The 26333-nt window shown below is 40.8% G+C and overlaps 1 protein-coding gene and 1 long non-coding RNA gene across 2 annotated transcripts in view; one reads left to right on the top strand and one right to left on the bottom strand.

Annotated features, from left to right (window-relative positions):
• Nucleotides 1–25572, bottom strand: part of LOC118384519 (PEX5-related protein-like) — a 160265-nt gene extending 134693 nt beyond the window's left edge. Inside the window, exon 1 of the mRNA XM_052526575.1 lies at nucleotides 25141–25572. Within this exon, the coding sequence (XP_052382535.1) occupies nucleotides 25141–25161 (21 nt within the window). The 5' untranslated portion in view covers nucleotides 25162–25572. The remainder of the gene's footprint in view (nucleotides 1–25140) is intronic.
• Nucleotides 15659–17036, top strand: LOC118395443 (uncharacterized). The gene is made up of 4 exons (XR_004827969.2): nucleotides 15659–15780; nucleotides 16357–16480; nucleotides 16718–16847; nucleotides 16932–17036. It is a non-coding gene; the product is annotated as an uncharacterized LOC118395443 (long non-coding RNA).
• Nucleotides 25573–26333: the final 761 nt, after the last annotated feature.

The following is a 26333-nucleotide window of genomic DNA, read 5'->3' as shown; positions in this document are numbered from 1 at the left end:
TTCTTGGCATAGGTAGCAGGAAGTTAAAATTGGGCATGCTATTTATCCAAAAGTGAAAATGCTGCCCCATATACCGTAACTTCTTAAGTGTGCCTTTAATTCTAAATAAAATCATTGACATTGTCTTCAGCAAAGCACCCCCACACCATAATACCTCCTCCTCCATGCTTCACGGTGGGAACCACACATGCAGAGATCATCCGTTCACCTATTCTGCATCTCACATAGACATTGCGGTTGGAACCAAAAATCTCAAATTTGGACTCATCAGACCAAAGGACAGATTTCCACAGGTCTAATGTCCATTGCTTGTGTTTCATGGCCCAATCAAGTCTCTTCTTCCTATTGGTGTCCTTTAGTAGTGGTTTCTTTGCAGCAATTTGACCATGACGGACTGATTCACGCAGTCTCCTCTGAACAGTTGATGTTGAGATGTCTGTTACGTGAAGCATTTGTTTGGGCTGCAATCTAAGGTGCAGTTAACTCTAATGAACTTATCCTCTGCAGCAGAGGTAACTCTGGGTCTTCCTTTCCTGTGGCGGTCCTCATTAGAGCCAGTATCATCCTAGCACTTGATGTTTTTTTTCGACTGCACTTGAAGAAACTTTCAAAGTTCTCGACATTTTCCAGATTGACTGGCCTTCATTGTATTAAAGTAATGATGGACTGTTGTTTCTCTTTGCTTATTTGAGCTGTTCTTGCCATAATATGGACTTGGTCTTTTACCAAATAGGGCTATCTTCTGTATAGCACCACTACCTTTTCACAACACAACTCATTGGCTTACACGCATTAAGAAGGAAAGAAATTCCACAAATTAACTTCATTCCAGGTGACTCCCTCATGAAGATGGTTGAGAGAATGCTAAGACTGCAAAGCTGTCATCAAGGCAAAGGGTGGCTACTGACTCTCAAATATAAAATAGATTTTGATTTGTTTAACACTTCTGGTTATTACATAATTCCATATGTGTTATTTCATAGTTTTGATGTCTTCACTATAATTCTACATTGTACTGCATTTCCAAACAGTAGAATTACAGAAAATGCTATGGCATTTCTGTCCGTTTATCCATGAGTGGATCCATAATGTCCATAATCCATAATTTACCCATAATGTCCGTGGAACAGCAAATCAATGTGTTCATCTCCCGCTGACCAATAATTCACCACCAATCCATTTTAACATCAGCAGTTGTCACAGAGTGCTTTTACAGTAACTCATCCTAGACACAAATGAGCTGACCAATAATCACACTGATCCACCAATCCATTTTTACATTAGCAGTTGTTACAGAGTGCTTTTACAGTAACCCAGCCTAGACATGAAAGAGCAAGTAGAAGCAGACAGTGTCTATTAAAAACTGTCTATAAAGACAACCTATAGAGGAATTATGTGAGCCCTGCCTACATAATAATGGCTTATGGGCTTAATGTCCTTCTGTGGCTCAGCTGGTAGAGCATGGCGCTTGTAACGCCAGGATAGTGGGTTCGATTCCCGGGACCACCCATACGTAAATGTATGCACACATGACTGTAAGTTTTTGTGGATAAAAGCGTCAGCTAAATGGCATATATTATTATATTATATTATACATGTATGGCCTTCGCCATACTGTGTGCTGTATCATTCCAGAGTATAGGCTATTATACAGTGCCTTGACTAAAGTATTACAATCCACCTTGAACTTTGCGACATTTCAGGCTTCAAACATAAAGATATAAAATTGTATTTTTTAAAAGTGAAGAATCAACAACAAGTGGGACACAATCATGAAGTGGAACGACATTTATTGAGGATATTTCAAACTTTTTAACAAATCAAAAACTGAAAAATTGGGAAATTATTCAGCCCCTTTACTTTCAGTGCAGCAAACTCTCTCCAGAAGTTCAGTGAGGATCTCTGAATGATCCAATGTTGACCTAAATGACTAATGATGATAAATACTTCCTCCCCCCTTTAAAAGATCCACCTGTGTGTAATCAAGTCTCTGTGTAAATTCACCTGCACTGTGATAGTCTCAGAGGTCCGTTAAAAGCGCAGAGAGCATCATGAAGAACAAGGAACACACCAGGCAGGTCCGAGATACTGTTGTGAAGAAGTTTAAAGCCGGATTTGGATACAAAAAGATTTCCCAAGCTTTAAACATCCCAAGGAGCACTGCGCAAGCGATAATATTGAAATGGAAGGAGTATCAGACCACTGCAAATCTACCAATACCTGGCCGTCCCTCTAAACTTTCAGCTCATACAAGGAAAAGACTGATCAGAGATGCAGCCAAGAGGCCCATGATCACTCTGGATGAACTGCAGAGATCTACAGCTGAGGTGGGAGACTCTGTCCATAGGACAACAATCAGTCGTATATTGCACAAATCTGGCCTTTATGGAAGAATGGCAAGAAGAAAGCCATTTCTTAAAGATATCCATAAAAAGTGTAATTTAAAGTTTGCCACAAGGGAGACACACCAAACATGTGGACGAAGGTGCTCTGATCAGATGAAACCAAGATTGAACTTTTTGGCAACAATGCAAAACGTTATGTTTGGCGTAAAAGCAACACAGCTCATCACCCTGAACACACCATCCCCACTGTCAAACATGGTGGTGGCAGCATCATGGTTTGGGCCTGGTTTTCTTCAGCAGGGACAGGGAAGATGGTTAAAATTGATGGGAAGATGGATGGAGCCAAATACAGGACCATTCTGGAAGAAAACCTGATGGAGTCTGCAAAAAACCTGAGACTGGGACGGATATTTGTCTTCCAACAAGACAATGATCCAAAACATAAAGCAAAATCTACAATGGAATGGTTAAAAAATAAACATATCCAGGTTAGAATGGCCAAGTCAAAGTCCAGACCTGAATCCAATCGAGAATCTGTGGAAAGAACTGAAAACTGCTGTTCACAAATGCTCTCCATCCAACCTCACTGAGCTCGAGCTGTTTTGCAAGGAGGAATGGGAAGAAAAATCAGTCTCTCGATGTGCAAAACTGATAGAGACATACCCCAAGCGACTTACAGCTGTAATCGCGGCAAAAGGTGGCGCTACAAAGTATTAACTTAAGGGAGCTGAATAATTTTGCACGCCCAATTTTTCAGTTTTTGATTTGTTAAAAAAGTTTGAAATATCCAATAAATGTCGTTCCACTTCATGATTGTGTCCCACTTGTTGTTGATTCTTCACAAAAAATACAGTTTTATATCTTTATGTTTGAAGCCTGAAATGTGGCAAAAGGTCGCAAAGTTCAAGGGGGCCGAATACCTTCGCAAGGCACTGTATATAATTAAACACACATTAATACTCTTATGTATGCTGATGAGTGAATATCTGGCATTAGAAGGCACTTGAACCATGAAAGAGCTTGGGGAAACCCTGATCTAGACTGCATCTCCTACAGATGTTCTCTTCAGCTTAAGCATCTCTTTCTCTCTCTTTCTCTCTTTTTCTCTCTCTTTTCTTTCACAGAGTATACCAAACATTAGGAACATCTACTCTGATTGAAGTGAATTTAACAAGTGACATCCACAGACTACTGTACCACAGTATGAGTCATAAAACCTAGCAGTCAAACAAGGAAATGCCATGATGATCTGGAAGAGACTGCTGAATCAAGGCAAAGGTAAGAATCTCTGGATTAACTATCTAATGTTAGCCAAATTGAGTAATAAATAAAATAGTTACATTTCTTTAAATTGATGAGCAGGAGCTGATGTCTACTTTGATGCTAATTAGCATTTTAGAATCTGAAAGTAAATAGAGCCGACTATATTGAGAAAGTCTTTAGTCTTCCTATGTATCCTCAAAGGATATTCTTCTTACTCGACAGTATACTATTCTAACCTCTTCAAGCCCTTAACATGTGCATGGTCGTGTCTGTGCTTTGAATTTAGTCAGCTATTTTAGTTAATCAATAGTTTGATTGAATACTTGCCTCTTAGAAGTCTTTTAAGGATGACTGTATGTGATGTCACAGGATATAAAGTTGCACAATCTTCACATTTAATGCGAGCTATATCTGTTTTTTCTCTCGTCCAAGAGCAGTTTTCCAGACCTTTATTATTTTGCCCCTCTGGGAACTGTTGAAGCGTATTCTATTGTGTCCAGTTGGCCTTGAGTTTTGACCTAGGTATTGTATTGCATTTGTGGCCTGAAGAGGCAAACGTACCAAAACCAACTAACTCAGCTTGTTTGTCAGGATATCAATTGAGCCTCTTCCGAACCTATGGACGGAAGAAAAAATCTAAACAAGTTGGGGACCTCCAATGGTAGAACGCTTTATCAAAATAGTGTCCTACGCCTCTCATAATTTTCACACAAATTTTAACAAATCAAATGTTCACCAAACGCTGACCAATAAAAACACTGACCCACCAATGATTTGTGCTCAACGTGATGTAATAGCTGTATCAACTATGTGTGTATTATCCTCTTCCCCAAGGCTGTAGTAACCTTTGAGGACTTCAGTGACATCAAAAGCACATCAGTAAATAAATCTGTCAGTGAACCCCAGGGTCATGTTCATAAACAATTTTGTTATAGAAAACAAAAACCAGCCTTTTCAGTATGTCATAGTTCCAGATCTGTTTTTTTTTCTGTTTCGTGTCCACTTAATATGACCAAGAAATTGTCTTAGTTGGCAAAACATTGCATGGACAAAAACAAAGGTACACTATAACGTTGACAACGAACATTGTTTTCCAGACTGGTATTTCCGAAAGCTCTAACTGGCCAAAAATGGCTCACCTGGTTGGCACATTTGCCTCCAACACCAAGTCGTGGGTTTGATTCTTGCTTGCAACACTTATACTGAATATTATTATTTAAATCGGTACAAAAGCATTCCACTGCTGTCTTCGATCTACATGCACAACTAAGTAGACTACTTAGTACCGGTAAAAGTCTTACTGTACCTCTGCGACATAGTACAGCACTAAAACTTCCAACTGTAGAATTTCTTTCAGGTTGGGAAGTCCCCTGCCAAGGTGTTGCCACCAGGCTGTGTTTGTGTGTACAAGTGCCCTTTTCAAAGTCAGAAGTGGAGCTGTTAGTTCCATTCACATTGTCACATCACACTGAGGCCGTGTCAGAAATCTGGCTTGCATACTGCATACTGTGTACTAATCGTACTATATGTACTGTAAACCTACACACACGCATCTAAACGGAGCCCCAGATTAACTGCAACTCACACCCCTAGCGTGACGAACTCTCACAATCACTGCCAGTGCGAAACACAGTAGTGTACTAAAGGAAATGAGGAAGAATGACGGGCTCCAAGCCTCTCATGCCATTACTGCACATCTGCGCGGTCTTATCATGTGAATTTATGACATTGAGGCATGGATTAAAGCCTGGATTAAAACAAATAAAGCTGTGTCTGTGTTTCAACTCCAGCCTTGGCACAGTTAGGTCAGTTGTTATTATTTTGCTCATGCACCTGTTCCATAATCTTCCCTTCCACTTTGCAATATGGCCACAACATCCTGTAAACACATTTTTTGGGGGGGATAAAATCAACAGTGAGCAAATTTAACATGCAATTTAAGCTGGCAAATTCTTCCACTTCAATCTGGCTAAGTAAATGATGCTGCTGAATGCACAAATCTTCCTTATTCTCGTTTAAGTCAGCTGTCCAATACACAAACACCACCAAACCCCTACAGAGATTTTTCCCAGCCAGGGGTTAGAAGACAATGACCCATAGGAGAACAGCACTGTCTGACGGGCTTCTGTTCCACCCAGAAATCATCTGATTCTGATTCAACTCATTACTCTACCTCCTGAAATAGGAAGGGCAATTAAATCAGTTTAATCAAGACCATGATTGTTATGTTTGGGAGCGTTTTGTATACGTCTGGGATTAAAGCCTCCAGACCCTGCTTTAACACTTCAGGAAGCAGAGATGTTCATGTATCGTAAAAAAGTCTAATTAGGAACACATTTGTTTTTCCTTGGTAGGAGTAAGACATTATACTCCATGGGTGTTAGACTAGAACAGCCTAACACAAATAGAATTGTATGTTTGCTCTGTGTGTCTAGAACTTGGCATAATTGGTTACTCATCCACCCACATCACCACTTCTATTGCATTACACCGGAGGTTCAGAGACAGATAAATGGATGATGGCAATTGATCAACGCCCCTGGCAGAATGGAAGGTCTAGCCTTGCTTGTCATTGATGCTCGTCCGATCGTTGTAAGAGAAATCCAATGGCGTACTTATATGGAAGAACAGTGTGGTCCCGGAGAAGAGGCAGCCTAAGGAGAAGCCTTAGTAAGAGGCAGTGGCAATGCAATGGAGAACACCTCTGAAATACAAGGACATGCTAACCTGCTAAAATAAGGAAAAACAATGGAAAGGCAAATTGCTAATGGTACTGCCTTTGCAACACCACAACACAAGCTGCATTGAATCAGTGACCTACTTAAATACTGCCTACATACAGTGCCTTCAGAAAGTATTCACACCCAATTACTTGTTCCACATTTTCTTGTGTTACAGCCTGAATTTACAATTGATGGAATTGAGGTTTTGTGTCACTGATCTCCACACAATACCCCATAATGTCAAAATAGAATTGTGTTTGTGGAACATTTCTGAAAAAAATGAAATGTATTCAACCCCTTTGTCATTGTAAGCCTAAATGAGTTCAGGAGCAAAAATGTGCTGAACAAATCACAGAAGTTACATGGACTTATTCTGTGTTCAATAATAGTGGTTAGCATGATTTTGAATGACTACCACATACCCCACAATCGAGTAATGAATTTCAAACACAGACTTAACCACAAAGACCAGGGAGGTTTAACAATGCCTCGAAAAGAAGGGCACCGATTTTTATACATTTTTTATTTCACCTTTATTTAACCAGGTAGGCAAGTTGAGAACAAGTTCTCATTTACAACTGCAACCTGGCCAATATAAAGCATAGCAGTGTGAACAGACAACAACACAGAGTTACACATGGATTAAACAATAAACAAGTCAATAACACAGTAGAAAAAAAGTGAAAAAAGAGTCTATATACATTGTGTGCAAAAGGCATGAGGAGGTAAGCGAATAATTACAATTTTGCAGATTAACACGAGTGATAAATGATTAGATGGTCATGTGCAGGTAGAGATACTGGTGTGCAAAAGAGCATAAAAGTAAATAAATAAAAACAGTATGGGGATGAGGTAGGTAAATTGGGTGGGCTATTTACCGATGGACTATGTACACAGCTGCAGCGATCGTTTAGCTGCTCAGATAGCAGATGTTTAAAGTTGGTGAGGGAGATAAAACTCTCCAACTTCAGCAATTTTTGCAATTTGTTCCAGTCACAGGCAGCAGAGAACTGGAAGGAAAGGCGGCCAAATTAGGTGTTGGCTTTAGGGATGATCAGTGAGATACACCTGCTGGAGCGCATGCTACGGTTGGGTGTTGCCATCGTGACCAGTGAACTGGACTTGTAGATTACCTGGAGCCAGTTGGTCTGGCGCCGAATATGTAGCGAGGACCAGCCGACTAGAACATACAGGTTGCAGTGGTGGGTGGTATAAGGTGCTTTAGTAACAAAATTGATGGCACTGTAAAAAACTGCATCCAGTTTGCTGAGTAGAGTATTGGAAGCTATTTTGTAGATGACATAGCCGAGGATCGGTAGGATAGTCAGTTTTACTAGGGTAAGTTTGGCGGTGTGAGTGAAGGAGGCTTTGTTGCGGAATAGAAAGCCGACTCTAGATTTGATTTTAGGTTGGAGATGTTTGATATGAGTCTGGAAGGAGAGTTTACAGTCTAGCCAGACACCTAGGTACTTATAGATGTCCACATATTCTAGGTCGGAACCATCCAGGGAGGTGATGCTAGTCGGGCGTGCGGGTGCAGGCAGTGAACGGTTGAAAAGCATGCATTTCGTTTTACTAGCGTTTAAGAGCACTTGGAGGCCACGGAAGGAGTTTTGTATGGCATTGCAGCTCGTTTGGAGGTGAGATAGCACAGTGTCCAAGGAAGGGCCAAAAGTATACAGAATGGTGTCGTCTGCGTAGAGGTGGATCGGGGAATCGCCCGCAGCAAGAGCAACATCATTGACCCGAGAATTAAACCCTGTGGCACCCCCATAGAGACTACCAGAGGACCGGACAACATGCCCTCCGATTTGACACACAGAACTCTGTCTGCAAAGTAGTTGGTGAACCAGGCAAGGCAGTCATTTGAAAAACCGAGGCTACTGAGTCTGCTGATAAGAATATGGTGATTGACAGAGTCGAAAGCCTTGGCCAGTTCAATGAATACGGCTGCACAGTCTGTCTTTTATCGATGGCGTTATGATATCGTTTAGTACCTTGAGCGTGGCTGAGGTGCACCTGTGACCGGCTCGGAAACCAGATTGCACAGCGGAGAAGGTACGGTGGGATTAGAGATGGTCAGTGATCTGTTTGTTGACTAGGCTTTCGAAGACCTTAGATAGGCAAGGCAGGATGGATATAGGTCTGTAACAGTTTGGGTCCAGGGTGCCTCCCTTTGAAGAGGGGGAAGACCGCGGCAGCTTTCCAATCCTTGGGGATCTCAGACGATATGAAAGAGAGGTTGAACAGGCGTTGCGGCAATGGCGTCAGGTAGTTTCAGAAATGGAGGGTCCAGATTGTCAAGACCAGCTGATTTGTGCGGGTCCAGGTTTTGCAGCTCTTTCAGAACATCTGCTATCTGGATTTGGGTAAAGGAGAAGCTGGAGGCTTGGGCGAGTAGCTGCGGGGGGGCTGTTGGCCGAGGTTGGAGTAGCCCAGAGGAAGGCACGGCCAGCCGTTGATGTTTGGTAGATGTGTTAAAACAAAACGAAGACGTTGAATATCCCTTTGACCATGGTGAAGGCTTAATCCACCCAGTCACTACAAATACAGGCGTCCTTCCTATCTCTGTTGCCGGAGAGGAAGGAAACTGCTCAGTGATTTCACCATGAGGCAAATGGTGATTTTAAAACAGTTACAGAGTTGAATGGTTGTGATATGAGAACAGAGGATTGTTCCACAACATTTTAGTTACTTCACAATACTAACCTAAAAGACAGAGTGAAAAGTAGGGAAGCTTGTACCGAATAAAAATATGCCAAAACATGCATCCTGTTTGCTGCAACGCGGTTAAGTAATTATGCAAAAATAATTGGCAAAGAAATTAACTTTATGTCCTGAATACAAAGCATTATGTTTGGGGAAAATCCAACACAACACATCACTGAGTACCACTCTTCATATTTTCAAGCATGATGGTGGCTGCATCATGTTATGGGTATGTTTACTATCAGCAAGGACTAGGGTGTTTTTATGATAAAAAGAAACAAAATGCAGCTAAGCACAGGCAAAATCTTAGAGGAAAGCCTGGTTGTCTTCTTTCCAACAGACACCGGGAGAATAATTCACTTTTCGGCAGAACAATAACCTTAAAACACAAGGCCAAATCTACACTGAAATTGCTTACCAAGACAACATTGAATGTGGCTAAGTTACAGTTTTGACATAAATCTGCTTGAAAATCTATGGCAAGATTTTAAATTGTCTTTCTCGCAACGATCAACAACCAACTTCACTGTGCTTGCAGATTTTTTAAAAAGAATAATGGGAAAATATTGCACAATCAAGGTGTGCAAAGCGCTTAGACTTACCCAAAAAGACTTACAGTTGTAATTGCTGCCAAAGGTATTGTTTCAGTAGGGTGAATACTTATCTAATCAATAAATGAGTGTTGTATTTTTCATAAAATATTAATGTCATAATTTCTCTTACACTTTGACATTGAGTATTTTGTGTAGATTGTTGACCAAAAATGACAATTAAATCCATTTTAATCACAATTTGTAACACAACCAAATCTGAAGGCATCGTAGGGTGTAGTATATACTGTACTCTACCAGTGTAGAAGATGCAGCGGCAGAGATGGGAGAAAAGCCCTATAAGAAAGCAATACCACTGTACCTGAAACAAACCTTATAGAATGATGAATAAGACAATCTATCAAACCATTGCTTGATCTCACTACACTAAACAATGTCTCTCCATTGTGGCATAAGATCTAAATACAATCAGGCATCCACAGTTGAAGTCGCAAGTTTACTTACACCTTAGCCAAATACATTTAAACTCTGTTTTTTTTTTTTTTTTACAATTCCTGACATTTAATCCAAGTAACAATTCCCTGTCTTAGGTCAGTTAGGATCACCACTTTATTTTAAGAAAGTGAAATGTCAGAATAATAGCAGAGAGAATAACTTATTTCAGCTTATATTTCTTTCATCACATTCCCAGTGGGTCAGAAGCTTACACAGACCCAATTAGTATTTGGTAGCATTGTCTTTAAATTGTTTAACTTGGGTCAAACGTTTCGGGTAACCAAGCTTCCAACAATAAGTGGGGTGAATTTTGGCTCATTCCTCCTGACAGAGCTGGTGTAACCGAGTCAGGTTTGTAGGCCTCCTTGCTTGCACATGCTTTTTCATTTCTGCCCACAAATTTTCTGTATGATTGAGGTCAGGGCTTTGTGCTTCAATATATCCACATCATTTTTCTCCCTCGTGATGCCATCTATTTTGTGAAGTGGACCAGTCCCTCCTGCAGCAAAGCACCCCCACAACAATGATGCTGCCACCCCCGTGCTTCACGGTCGGGATGGTGTTCTTCGGCTTGCAAGCCTCCCCCTTTTTCCTCCAAACAGAACGATGGTCATTGTGGCCAAACAGTTTTATTTTTGTTTCATCAGACCTGAGGACATTTCTCCAGAAAGTACCATCTTTGTCCCCATGTGCAGCTGCAAACCGTAGTCTGGCTTTTTATGGCTGTTTTGGAGCAGTGGCTTCTTCCTTGCTGAGCGGCCTATCAAGTTATGTCGATATTGACTTGTTTTACTCTGGATATAGATACTTTTGTATCTGTTTCCACCAGCATCGTCACAATATCCTTTGCTGTTGTTCTGGGATTGATTTGCACTTTTCACACCAAAGTACGTCCATCTCTAGGAGACAAAACACGTCTCCTTACTGAGCAGTATGACGGCTGTGTGATCCCATGGTGTTTATCCTTGCGTACTATTGTTTGTACAGATGAACATGGTACATTCAGGCATTTGGAAATTGCTCCCAAGGATGAGCCAGACTTGTGGAGGTCTACAATTATTTTATGGCTGATTTATTTTGATTTTTCCATGATGTCAAGCAAATAGGCACTGAGTTTGAAGGTAGTTCTTGCAATACATCCACAGTTACACCTCCATTTGACTCAAATTATGTCAATCAGCCTATCAAAAGCTTCTTAAGCCATGACATCATTCTCTGAAATTTTCCAAGCTGTTTAAAGGCATAGTCAACTTAGTGTATGTAAACTTCTGACCCACTGGAATGGTGTTACAGTGAATTATAAGTGAAATAATCTGTCTGTAAACAATGGTTGGAAAAATTACTTGTGTCATGCACAAAGTAGATGTCCTAACCAACTTGCCAAAACTATAGTTTGTAAACAAGAAATTTGTGGAGTGGTTGAAAAATTAGTTTTAATGACTCCATCCTAAGTGTATGTAAACTTATGACTTCAACTGTATGCTCAGACAATGCCTGTTGCATAATCATGTTGTCCAGCAGATCAAGTATACTATCTGAAGAGTCACTCCCAAAATTCATGAGGCCTGATTGATGTTGGATCAGGAAGACATTGTTTACAATGCTTCACTTCCTTAATTAAATCCACTTTTATTTTGCTACAATAAATAACAAAATAAGCTGCCGGCAAACGTATACTTTGTTGTCCACTTTATTGTCCACTTTACTAGGGACGAATGGATGCATACATTTTTTGCTTGGAACCAAACCCCCTGAGACCAAACCTGAGGGGTGTTCCACAGTGCAGCATAGTTACAGTCTTGTCTCATTGCTGCAACTCCCGTACGGACTCGTGAGAGAGCCGTGCATCCTCCGAAACACAACCCAACCAAGCCGCACTGCTTCTTGACACAATGCCCACTTAAGCCAGCTGCACCAATGTTTTGGAGGAAACACTGTACACCTGGTGACCTTGTCAGTGTGCACCGTGCCCGGCCCGCCACAGGAGTCGCTAGTGCACGATCGGACAAGGAAATCCCTGCCAGCAAACCCTCCCCTAACTCGGACAACACTGGGCCAATTGTGCGCTGCCCCATAGGTCTCCCGGTCTCGGCCGGCTGCGAGAGAGCCTGGACTCGAACCCAGAATCTCTAGTGGCACAGCTAGCAAACAAAATATTTTTTAAATTGATCAAATTAATCCCCAAATCACGGTCAGAGAAACATTTGAAAATTCTGAAAGGGATCAGCAGTTTTACTAAGTCTGCACATTTGACAAAGCTGTATGTTGCTGGTTCTTCGCTGAAGTTTCACGGGAAACATTGAAAGCATTATTTCATTAACCTTATCTAACACTTCCCAAGTGTAGCTCTCAAAAGTATTTGGATGAGTTTCAAAGAGCATGCACTTGTTGTTACAAATGGGACAACATTAGGGATATAGCATGGCGTATGTACAGTATACCTTATTGTTAATCTGGCTGTTTAGAATAAATAATCAGGATTAGAGAGATGGGCAAAAGGGGGGTTCTATCAGATTTTCAACAATTCTGTTTTTGCCAACCGATGAGCCTACCGAGACAGTATCCATGGCTGTACACTGGGTATCAAATGCTGTACACTGGGCCAATATTGAGAACAGGACATTCTCACACCTATACCACGACAAAATATTGAATCCGCAATAAACTCTCATCGTCATATCACAATCCATGGCAATAAGAGTCCAGACCGTACCAAATCTGAACCAATCATAGGGTTGGGGAGTAACATGTAACGGATAACAAGAACAAACTTAATGATGGTGTTGGAGTCGTGCCTAGCCATGCATTCGTGGGTGAACAGGGAGTGTGTTGCTACCTACCCTCACCACCTGGGGGCGGCCCGTCAGGAAGTCCAGGATCCAGTTGCAGAGGGAGGTGTTTAGTTCCAGAATCCTTAGCTTAGTTATGAGCTTTGAGGGTACTATGGCGTTGAACGTTGAGATGTAGTCAATGAATAGCATTGTCACATAGGTGTTCCTTTTGTCCAGGTGGGAAAGGGCAGTGTGGAGTGCAATAGAGATTGCGTCATCTGTTTGGGCGGTATGCAAATTGGATTGGGTCTAGGGTTTCTGGGATAATGGTGTTGATGTGAGCCATGACCAGCCTTTCAAAGCACTTAATGGCTACGGACGTGAGTGCTACAGGTGTGTAGTAATTTAGGCAGGTTGCCTTCGTGTTATTGGGCACCGGGACTATGGTGGTCTGCTTGAAACATGTTGGTATTACAGACTCAATCAGGGACATGTTGAAAATGTCAGTGAAGACACCTGCCAGTTGGTCAGCACATGCCTGGAACACACGTCCAGGTAATCCGTCTGGCCCCGCAGCCTTGTGAATGTTGACCTGTTTAAAGGGCGTACTCATGTCGGCTATGGAGAGCGTGATCACACAGTTGTCCGGAACAGCTGATGCTCTCATGCATGCCTCAGTGTTGCTTGCCTCGAAGTGAGCATAGAAGTGATTTAGCTCGTCTGGTAGGCTTATGTCACTGGGCAACTCGCGGCTGTGTTTCCCTTTGTAGTCTGTAATAGTTTGCAATTCCTGACATATAAGACGAGCATCGGAGCCGCTGGAGTACGATTCAATCTTAGCCCTGCATTGACGCTTTGCCTGTTTGATGGTTCGTTGCAGGGCATAGCAGGATTTCTTATAAGCTTCCGGGTTAGAGTCCCGCACCTTGAAAGTGGTGGCTCTACCCTTTAGCTCAGTGCGAATGTTGACTGTAAACCATGGCTTCTGGTTGGGGTATGTATGTACTGTGGGGACGACGTCCTCAATGCACTTATTGATAAAGCCAGTGACTGATGTGGTGTATTCCTCAATGTCATTGGAAGAATCCCGGAACATGTTCCAGTCTGTGATAGCAAAGCAGTCCTGTAGTTTAGCATCTGCTTCATCTGACCACTTTTTTATAGACTGAGTCACTGGTGCTTCCTGCTTTAATTTTAGCTTGTAAGCAGGAATCAGGAGGATAGAGTTTTGGTTGGTTTTACCAAATGGAGGGCGAGGGAGAGCTTTGCACGTGTCTCTGTGTGGAGTGCAGGTGATCTAGAATGATTTTTCCCTCTGAGTGCACATTTAACATGTTGATGGAAATTAGGTAGAACTGATTTAAGTTTCTCTGCATTAAAGTCTCCAGCCACAAGGAGCGCCGCCTCTGGGTGAGTGGTTTCCTGTTTGCTTATTTCCTTATACAGCTGACTGAATGCGGTCTTAGTGCCAGCATCCGTCTGTGGTGGTAAATAAACAGCCACGAAAAGTATAGCTGAAAACTCTCTAGGCATGTAGTGGGGTCTGCAATTTATAACAAGATACTCTACTTCAGGCGAGCAAAATCTAGAAACTTCCTTAGATTTCGTGCACCAGCTGTTGTTTACTGAGTTTGGGTAATCCAAAAGTTACATGACTGATTATAATTTTGGATAGGTAACTAGTAACTAACAAGATTACATTCAGAAAGTAACCTACCCAACCCTGGACGTCTATGTTTGGTTCAGATTTGGTCCGGACTGGCCTTGACTTCAAAGCCTAAACATTGGCCCAAACATAGATGACTATAATTGGTTCAGATTTGGTCCAGTCCGGACCAGCCTTGATGTGGCCTAAACATAGATGTCAGTGGAGGCTACTGAGGGGTAGACGGCTCATAATGGGTGGAATGGCGAGAATCTAATGGCATAAAACACATGGAAACCATTTGTTTGATGTATTTTATACCATTCCACTGATTCCGCTCCAGCCATTACCACGAGCCCATCCTTCCCAATTAAGGTGCCACCAACCTCCTGTGATAGATGTCTATGATTGGTTCTTCAGTTTCACAAGTTTGGACAGCACAGCACTGTACAATACAGTAGAGTACAGTACAAGAAAAGTCAAGTATAGTTCAGTAGAGTACAGCACAGTAGTGTATAGTACAATATAATGTACTCTACTCTACTGAATAAAACTCTACTGTCCTGTACCATTCGGTACTGTACTCTACTGTACTGAACTATGCTCTACTGTACTGAACTATGCAGTACAGTGCTATTCAAACTTGTGAAACAGGCTAGACTTCTATGATTCATTCAGATTTCATTTGGTCCTGACCGACCAAATGTGTACTTGTTTAGAATAATACCCAGCATGCGTTGCAAGTGTTTGTTTTCCCATGTACATTTGTGTCATTCAGAGCGACTTACAGTCAGTGCAACCAACTAAGGTAGATAAATAGCAAGAAAAAAATAATGCTATAACCGTTACTAGGAATGTTATTGTAGTGTAATTGGTATGTTGGTTTATTCTGTAGGGTGGACTACTCATTTTGGTCGTAAAGTCAGTCTCGTCTAAAACAGAGTTTGGATCCTCAGTGCGTCACAATTAGTAAATTAAGGTTGGGTATGGATTACAACTATGTCAACAAATCATGTACCCTTTTGCCAAACTCCACATGCAAATCACCACTCCGCCCACTTCACTTCCCTTCATTGAATGGGGCTTTGTTGTTTCATCGCCCCCAACGCAATCAAAGGATGGTAGACTGAAAAACCCTATATGGATTGACCATGCCTCCACAGCCAAAGTTCCTTGTTTGCATACCCTGACAAAGGATCCTAGTACACGGTGGTTGGGGTTACTCGGTCCCCAAATCTGCACCAGTAATGCTAGCTTGGTGTGCAACGACCAGAGGTTGTGAGTATAATCATAAATACAGGAATATAATGACCTCTCTGGTATAATTTAGCTAAGAACTTTAAATAACATTATTGCTGGTTTTGTAAGTGGTTATCTTTTGATAAAGTGAGGCAGGCTAGCGAATGTTAGCTAGTGAGGCAGGCTAGATAACTAGCTACTTTGCTACCTCATTACAATTTAGGTCGTAGCATATACAAAATTATTGTGTGTTTAAATAAAGTTCCCGTGTGTTATAAAAGTAGTAGAGTAATTTTGGTTGTGAAGTGCATTATCAACAATTTGCTATTTATTATATAATAATAATAATAATAATAATATATGCCATTTAGCTGACGCTTTTATCCAAAGCGACTTACAGTCATGTGTGCATACATTCTACGTATGGGTGGTCCCGGGAATCGAACCCACTACCCTGGCGTTACAAGCGCCATGCTCTACCAACTGAGCCACAGAAGGACCACATTTATTACTTGGCTATCTACTGTATCACCATGTCACAAGCTCTCTCAGTCAACACCACCTCATAAGAGGAAGTACATTGTTTATGAGCATTGTGTGCTGCAATTGTTCAAGAGATGACCAGTTTGCAGCCGGACATGCAACAGAGAAGACCAGCAAGGGGACCCTCAGCATCATGCAGACTTTGCCCTCACTGTGAGAATTCCAATAAATGGAACAAGTAGGACACTTGAATAAGGTTGGTGACATTGGACATGGTCAAAGATCAAAACAGTTTAGAGTTTTGTTCCAATTCACCTTCATAACCTAGCCTGGTGGAACCAGCCTGATCACTGTGTGTTATCATTTTATTTTTTGTCACATATCTTGATATCTGAAGTGAAATAGAAAGGTGAATGCAGCGATCAGGTTGGTTCCACCATGCTAATCATAACCACCATTGATAATGTAATCAGTGCTCTGTGTGACCGACCAGTTTCACTGATGAGGGGCCATGAGCTGACCGACGCTGCCAAACCCATCAATGGGGCGCTGGCTAAGACCTTACCGCCAGCCTCACCTCTTGTCTGCTCACCAACGGTCATTGATGGGGAGACCAGAATTAGGTAGGTTAAGTCTGTTCAGACTTCAACATAGTACCTGTCTGACATTGGTAATAGAACTGTGACTGTGTGTGTGTGTTTTCACAGAAACATGTAAAGCCAGCACATGGAGACTTGCAAGATGTGGTGAAGTCCAGACTGATAGACAGGCGTGATACTGATATCTCTAAATGAAAGACCTGGCACTCGGCATTAAAATGTACTAGATACAACTTTTACTTGTATTGTCTTTTTTATTATTGAATTGAAAGTTATCGGTCAATATGGGAAGGGAGAAATCCTGTGTGTATTCTGCACCAGGATCAGGCAACTCCTGATGTATACGGGACACCACTCTGATATGTTTGCAAGGGTAGCCCCATTACCACCAGACAAAATGCAGATATGCACAGTATCTGTACCGGCTGGGAACAGTGCACATTGTTATATTAGATCACTGCTTCTATGGGATTATGTAAAGGGTTGTTAATTCTACATGGACTTGTTACTACATTTGAAAGATATAAAACAAAACTTTCAAATAGGCACATTCTGTTCTACCCTGCAAGTCTTCCCTGGGTTCCTGGTGTACAAGATATGCATTTCCTGTCAATAATATACCTTGTAAAATAATTGCTAATAAACAACTCAGCGGCTCTTGTGTTTTCCATAATTCTGTTTTCTCTGTTTTTCTGTTTTTTTTACTCTGAATATTACAATTATTACGCCTTTCGTTGGTTGAAGGAAGAGTGGATCAAAGCGCAGCGTGGAAAGTGTTCATGATATTTATTTTCAGGGAACACTCAAACAAAAATAACAAATTCAAAAACGAAAGCAAACAGTTCCGTCAGGCACAGACACTAAACAGAAAAAAACACCCCACAAAACCCAAACGGAAAATCACAACTTATATATGATCCCCAATCAGAGACAACGATAGACAGCTGCCTCTGATTGGGAACCACACTCAGCAAAACAACAAAGAAATAGAAAACAGATTTTCCCACCTGAGTCACACCCTGACCTAACCAAACATAGAGATTTTTATTTATTCTCTAAGGTCAGGGCGTGACACAGATGCTTATCAAGGTGCGCAAACATGCTTGATAAATAAATGCTTGATAAATAGTACATAAACTATTGCATGAAGAAATATTTGTGGGAATATATCAATTTTCTTTTTTTTAAATGTTTTTTATAAGGACATGTTTTGTACAATTCTACGAAGTTTTGTTTCCCTAACAATAAAAAACATTACAGTGTAATCCAGTCGATCAACTTTATTTGTAGATTTGATTAGTAATAGAGTTAAAGTAATTAATAAAGTTCAGTTAGCTTCTTTTGACAAAATAGAAATAAAAAAGATAATAGTGATATAACCAGCAAGGCGTGTAGGTTAATTTATTGCTGTATTCAAAAACAAAAGCACCTGTGCATGAACAATTGCAAATAATTAATTGCAGAAAGAAATATTAAGGGAAATATATTCATGACAAGATATAAAAACAGTCATGTTGATTACATAGGACACGGTATTGTGCCGTTTTACCCATGCCTTTACACATGAATCAATCACGTCTTCTCTTTATGCTTCGGGTCCACAGTCAACACAGCTTCCGGGCTTTGTGTGAGCAAGCCTCACAAACAAATCGGTTGCACTGCACACAGTTTTCATAGGCCTTGTTTTGTGTGCACCTGCCAACTTGACATGGTCTTATTTTTCCCGAGTGGAAGCTGTGGTGCTTGGGGAAGAGGGAGAACAGGATCGGCCTGATTGGCGGCTCACGAAGCTTTACATGCCAGATCCAGTGGGATGCATGGTGCTGAGGATGCAAACACTCTTATTTATATTACATCTGTACACCATGAGTGTTGCTTTTACCACTCTCCATCACTGATGTGGAGTACAACTCCGTTGGTATGTTGTTTTGCGCAGAGGGGGTACCTCCTGCCTTTGTTTGTTCACTGTTCCTAGCAGGCTAGTCTCCTTTGCAATCAACTTGTCTGCCAGGGAAATTGATGTGAAGAAGTTGTCCAATAGTCACATTTCTGTCTTTGCCAATATAAGGCTCATGAGTCTCAAAACCACAATCTCAGAAAGTCCCCGTTGAGCAAGTTCTTTTTTGTTTGTGTATTTTGTATTTTTTATTGAATACCCGAAACAAACAATATACTTGCAGTGAAACCACTCAACAACTACACCACACCAGTCATCCAACAGACTCCCATTCAGAGCGACACACAGAGGCACCCAGAGTCAATGCCCTGCTCAAGGGCACGTTGACAGATCTCCCACCAGGCCAAAATATATGAACCTGAACCCCCCCAGGTCCCCTCCACAGTTCCGCAATAGCTGTCCCTCAACCATCCGAGACCCCTCCCACAGTCCCCCCACCAAAATACAATTAATTCCTTTCCCCACCCCAAGAAAATGAACTAAAGTGAAAAAAGAAAAAGCCAGTAGAAAACAGCAAACAACAATGCAAAAAAAAACAAAGGACATCAAGGACAACTAAAATCATGACAGCAATGCCAACTGTATATGTTTGAGTGCATGTCTGGCACTGTGTGTGTGTGTGTGTGTCCGTGTATGCGTGTATTTGAATGAGAGTGTGTGTACATGCATGTGTACAAACACCTGCACGGCATCAGCCTCAGGCAAACATGCATTAGTGGTAAAAACCCCGACATTCAAACATGCTTTTTATTATGTTTTATTTTGACTTTATTTTTTACTTTTATCATTGACATTGAGCAAGTACTTGGTTTCAACATCGGCGGCTAACCAAAACTTAACCGAAGTCACATGCACCATTATCAACCTGCAAGGCGCGCATGATTAACATGAGCGCCAACGCTGATGAATAGGCGTAACACAAACTCATCCTTTACACTTTTGTTGTTCTAAATTAAACCAACCTCTTCACCCCCATCATTCAGTTAGGCCTTCTCTTTATGCTTCGGGTCCACAGTCAACACACAACTTCCGGGCTTTTAAATCAGATTGTGAAGTAACTTACACACTGATCGCCCATTCCATCCATTGTCATTCTTTCTATGGGCTGGCGTCGTTTGCGTCGCTGGATAGAGTAAATGATATGTTTAGCGTTATTCTAAAGGCCTACTGCAACATGTAACATGTTTTTATTTCCCTTACAATATATTTGATTAGTAATAAGAGTTATAGTAAATAAAACAGTCCCATAACTGCTTCTTTACAAAGTAAAACATAAAAGAGAATGGTATCAACCCGCAAGGCGTGCAGTCAAATTATTTGCTGCTGATAAATAAATTCATCATTACACTATTGTCTTTCTAAATTATTCAACCTCTTCACACTCCTTGTCATTCAGGCCTAATTTAAATTAAATTGTGAAGTAAGGTGCACAATTATCTCCCATTCATCCATTTGTCATTCATTCAGTGAGGAGAGAGAGACGCATTAACGCATGGCTGGGTACCAAGGTCCTACAGCACATTGTCTTGGTGGATTAAGTTAGGAGTAGGTGTGAAATACTTTTCTGTTTGTGATTTCAAAATTGACAAATGAGCAGTGTAAAATACAAACATTTAGGAAAAGTCAGTGAAGGAGCAGGACAGATATTTTGGGGGGGCAGACATTTTTTATTGACAAAATCAAATGTCAGTGGCCTATGGCGGTTCTAGTGTTAAATATCATCAGAAGATGTGGTCTGGAGAATTATTTTTTTTAGTGCAATTCCCCTTTAATTGAGCATTTAGAAGAGGGGAATGTGTTTGTAAAACAATGGCCATCAACTGATACAAATAATTATCATATTTTTCTGTTATTTAAGCCAACTTTTCAGGAGACATTTAATTAAGGGGAAATCATTTGTGTGCACATAAGATGCATACAGTTGTCATTAGCATCACTAACTGGCTACAGGATGACGGTGACATTCTGATGGATCAGGTTTACAGGGGGGTCCGCTCTACAGCGTGCTCTCTCTCATAGAGGGGGAGAGCGGGAAGTTGACTGTTTTATGGTCGGTTATAAAATACGCTGCCCCTATGCTCTGTAGTGTTCGAGATTGGAATGTAAACTTTGGAACACAGAGAGACCCTTGAACATCAAAAGTTTGAATAATTAAACAATATTTCTATTTTTGAGAATGTGGGAGTGGTCCGTGGACACTTAAGGGACAGTCATGTCAAGTGTGTTTCATTTGGTGATCTCATGAGGGACAGGAAACACACATAATTGTATCTCTTAAATTGTACATTTCTCAGCTGTCAGGTTTACATCTAAATATTGTGAAACGTATGTGATTAAACATTAAACTATTTGTGAAAAATGTAATGTGAGGTTAACCTTCTACATGAGACTATGGATTTTCATATAAAGATTAACTAGTCAGTGGCCACACCCCCGTGAGCCCAGACATCACAGTAGGCGTCATAGAACCACCCCTTCATCCACAGAGTATAAAACCCACTTCCTACAAAATGTAAGTCAGAGAATGCCAGGATGGAGATCCACACATTGGAATGGCTACAATTCTATTGGCCACGGAGACCATACAGCGTGTAGTTTTGGCTACACGTCTGTAAATGGTTAAACTCTGAGACTATCGATGAATGCAGAATAAGAGCAAATCTTAGACGTACAATTATTAGTCCGCAGCTGGAAGTCTAGTACGAGAATACCGACAACCGCGGAAGCATCTATTCTATGCAACAACCATCTGTAGGCCTGACATATCCATTACAACACACACTATCCAGATCCGTGGAGAAAGATACAACCACAAAGGACATTGTTACTTCTGGGGAAGTTAACCAGAGACTCTCTGATGAACTGACTCTCCAGCAGACGGACCGGTGATTCCAATAGAGAAGATAACAACAACATACGGGCGTAAATACAGACATTGCAATTATTCTCGAATGAGCGGCCGTTCATGTGCAAAGGATTAGCATTTCAATTAATATAATTATCAACTGTGTGTAGTTAATCCATTTTGTCTTTCCCGCTCTCTCAGTCCCCACCCCTTTCCTTTGTCTACCAAGCCGTCATATCGGCTTCGTCCGCTAGGGACCTTTTCTTTGTATCATGTAGTAACCCAAATATCTACTGTTTGTTTGTTATATAATTTTGTGTGATTATTTAGTTAGTTAGTAAATAAATAATTAAGCCATATTGTATATTGCTGGTTCATGATTAAGGCTCGGGTTTGTGCAGATATCCAATGGTTTGAGATGCTCAGTAATGACAACTGATGAGGAGGTAATAATTCATTAATAGAAGACTGCAATTGATCAGATATTAAAATATCTGAAGAGTTATGTTCGGGAAATCTCAACATTTGGTGCTACGATTTCCTAGTTAATTAACGTTTACATGATTAGTTTAACCACTTAATAATTAAATCTAGAGAACTGATTTGATATAAATCAGTCTTCACATTTAATGATAGTCCAGACACGACAAAGGGCTCATAGTGATGTCTGGAATCGAATAAATGGAATAGCATCAAGCACATCAAACATCTGGAAACCACGTGTTTTACTCCATTGCCATATTCCATTCCAGCCATTACAATGAGTCCATCCTCCTATAGCTCCTCCCACTAGCCTCCTCTGATTTCCAGGTATAGGGAAGGTAAACGATAGGTCTGACTAGAGAACCCACTGAAAGGTTCTGCGCTACTGCAGTTACTTACCAGTATGCAATCTTCTTAAGATTCTGAGCTACAGAATGCAGACAGCACAAGAAAACACAGAATACAACTCACAATGATTTATTCTGAGTCTCAAGACTCTATCCAAAGGTCACATCCACTCTATGAATTGTTAAAAAGCAGGCATATCCTGGCATATATTAACTTAATATCCAGATAGATGAATACAGTGCCCAACTAAATGTGTTCAAGACTTGGCTGTCAGGCATAAAGTAAAGTGAAAAAAATATACTTTACCATGTAAAAAAATTACTTTTAATTCCACACATTTTGCGAGTGATTTGTAAACAACATCTTCACAATCAAGCCACTGTAGTATCATCCACATCCTTCTATGTTAGAAATTGAGTTCACATAAATGTCAGAACAAAAGATAAAGGTACAGACAGCATAGTTTGTACTGGTTGCATTTACAGCACCCTTTAACAAAGGAATAAACAGCATAGACTGGAAATCGGCTTTAAGGAGAAAAGTGTTGTCTTGTGATGGGTCATTCGTGAATGAAGTGCTCTCTTTGAACAGATCTGTTTAGTTTTACAGCTAAATTAACTTCATAAACAAACATGGAAAATGTGTTATCCTGTATTGCCTACCTGCTATGATCTAAAAACAAAGCCATAGACAAATGTGTTCCAACCATGAGATGGGACACTTAGAAAGTATATGATCATTAAAAACAGAAACAGCTTGCATTCACACTATCCCTAAGTAGTATGTCACTGTCCTGGCTGTTTTATCCTATCGAATATATTCAATTGTATCTATAAATAAATGTTACAATACATTGTTTGACTAACCCTATTGCTCTTGACAGATATGTGACATTATCCTGAATAGAATTGGCTGGGAAATGATCTAATAACATATTAATGATTTGTTATAGGGATTAAGCATATAGGTTGTAAGGATGATTACAATTATAAGATGTCAGTCATGAGATGAGACCAAGAAAGAGTTGGAGTACTGTGGCCTTTTTCTGCCTCAAAACACTAACAAGATTATAGATATAATATGATATGAACCGTGATATTAGTTGTTCATTTCCAACATTTTCTGAGGGCTATACTGTTGTTTGCCAAACTCTCCAACTAAAGCAAATACTCAGTTTCTCTACATAAGAAAAAAAAAACAGACTACCAATGTGTTTCAGATCAACACAGCTGCTTGAGTATTACATTATGGAATATTTAACTGGTCCTTAATGCCATAAGCTATGTTTGGAGAGGGCCTTTGTTACACAACCAATAACTGTAGAATGAACGTGAATCTCTGAATCAACTGGCTATATCTATCTGACGAAGATGTTAAAATTGGGATTTGTTATGCAGACTAAAAGATGACCATGACATGATAGGTCTAGTATAACCATCATCAACTGAAAATTCAGTTTTGTTACTTTCTTGCTAAGGGACTATTATTCTTACAGATATTATTACTGTAGGTCCTAGCCTATAATATATCAAGACAAAGGAGATGATTGTGGACTACAGGAAATAGAGGACCGAGCACGCCCCCAATCTCATCGACAGGGCTGTAGTGGAGCAGGTTGAGAGTTTCAAGTTCCTTGGTGTCCACATCACCATCAAACTAACATGGTTCAAGCACACCAAGACAGTCGTGAAGAGGGCACGACAAAACCTATTCCTCCTCAGGAGACTGATAAGATTTGGCATGGATCCTCAGATCCTCAAAAGATTCTACAGCTGCACCATCAAGAGCATCCCTGCCTGGTATGGCAACTGCTCGGTCTCCAACCGCAAAGCACTACAGAGGGTGGTGCGTACGTCCCAGTACATTACCACGACTAACCGGTGCTCCCACACATTGACTCTGTACCAGTACTCCCCTTTGTATAGTCTCGCTATTGTTATTTTACTGCTGCTCTTTAATTACTTGTTACTTTTATTTCTTATTCACATTTTTATTTTATTTTTTAACTGCATTGTTGGTTAGGGGCTCGTAAGTAAGCATTTCACCTGTTGATTTCGGTGCATGTAACTAATAACATTTGATATGATTTTGATTTGATCTCTTTCCCAGTTTCACTGTCTCAAAATCAATCAATTGCATGTGGGTAGAGCTCTCTTGAGGTAAAATTAACCTCTGCCATGAGTTATGTGTAATGAACTCTGTATTTGCTTGATAGGGCTTAATTTAGGACCATATAAAAAAGTGACAAATTAACTATATTGGGTGAGCAAAGCTTATATTCCCAAATCATTTGACATCAGGTTCCTATGTCTCCCCATACTACTGTTTCCAGTCACCTGGACATACTTGGCATCATTGTTTGAGGTTAGAGAAATCCCGAATACCTGTGCCGTCCCTACCCTAAAACCTGATCCCAACCCTTACCTTAACCATAACAATTACCTAACCCTAACCTTAACCCTGAACTTAACCATGTTTTGTAGAGCTGGCTAATAATACTTTTAATTGAAGGATCCTGGGCATGAAATGAGTTCTTGTCATATTGGTCGTTTCCTCAAGCCCAGGTACTGTTCCAGAACTAGACTAGATAAATAATGTTATACTGAATTGCCATGTAGATTACTGGTATACACCCTCACATACAAATCGAATGCATTTATGTTAAAAGGAACAAATCATCTTACCTGCAAATGTCCCTGGTACATATTGAGCTCAAAGTCAGTTGCTGATTCTCCGACGATGGATTTGGAGGTTACTTTTAGGCTTGCAATACAGATACACTAGGCTACACTGGAAGTGTTCATATGTGCAAAGAGTTCTGGAAAAAGAGGCGGAATGTTTCAAATGCCCCCTCTAGTTGAGGCGTTGAAGGTTTCGCGAAAGGAAAGGAACTGTCCTTGTTTTAGGTGCTGAAACGCAAGAGTTCTTGACATGTATTTTTTGCCGGTGTTTTAACTGAGGTAGCCCGCCGCGATAAGTGCGCTACCAGACCCCACTTCAACGCGAAGCGCCCAACAATCTTCACTGCGCTGCAAAAAGCTTCAGTGTCCTCGGATTCAAATGGACAACAATTCCGTCAGTCAAGTAAAATCCCCCTTGTTATGTCTTCATTGTGCACACGAAGGCTCTCCCCCTCTCGACTGTCGCTTAGTAATTGTTTTGACGATTCTCGGTTGATTCTCTTCTTATAATGCACTCATCACTCCTGCTTGCCAACTCCCTTCATAAGGCTTCCTCAAAGATCGTCTATTATATTGACAAGATATTCGAGTGACTGCTCTAACAATGGAAATACATGTCAACGAAGATGGTGGGCAGGTGGGAATAGGCGAGATCAGGATGGGACATTCTAGCCAATGAGAGGGCAGATACTCGTGTGACCAACAGGTCATACAGATAGAGGACTCATCTTTTTATCTGCCATTATAGTGTCTATAACAGCATGGGCAGTGCCATCGAGGCTGTCTCCATTTGAAAGTAGTAAGTGTTATTCTTCTTCATTGGCTGATTGCTCCCAATGCAAAGGACTTCCCACCCAGTTGACTACTTTAAAATGGTGGAAGCCCTCAATGGCAATGTCCATGGAAAAATATCAGGTTTACAGGGGGGTCCGCTCTACAGCGTGCTCTCTCTCATAGAGGGGGAGAGCGGGAAGTTGACTGTTTTATGGTCGGTTATAAAATACGCTGCCCCTATGCTCTGTAGTGTTCGAGATTGGAATGTAAACTTTGGAACACAGAGAGACCCTTGAACATCAAAAGTTTGAATAATTAAACAATATTTCTATTTTTGAGAATGTGGGAGTGGTCCGTGGACACTTAAGGGACAGTCATGTCAAGTGTGTTTCATTTGGTGATCTCATGAGGGTCAGGAAACA

The sequence above is a fragment of the Oncorhynchus keta genome, chromosome 1 (assembly GCF_023373465.1).
Source record: "Oncorhynchus keta strain PuntledgeMale-10-30-2019 chromosome 1, Oket_V2, whole genome shotgun sequence".
NCBI lineage: Eukaryota > Metazoa > Chordata > Actinopteri > Salmoniformes > Salmonidae > Oncorhynchus > Oncorhynchus keta.
This window is presented reverse-complemented; position numbering and strand designations above follow the sequence as displayed.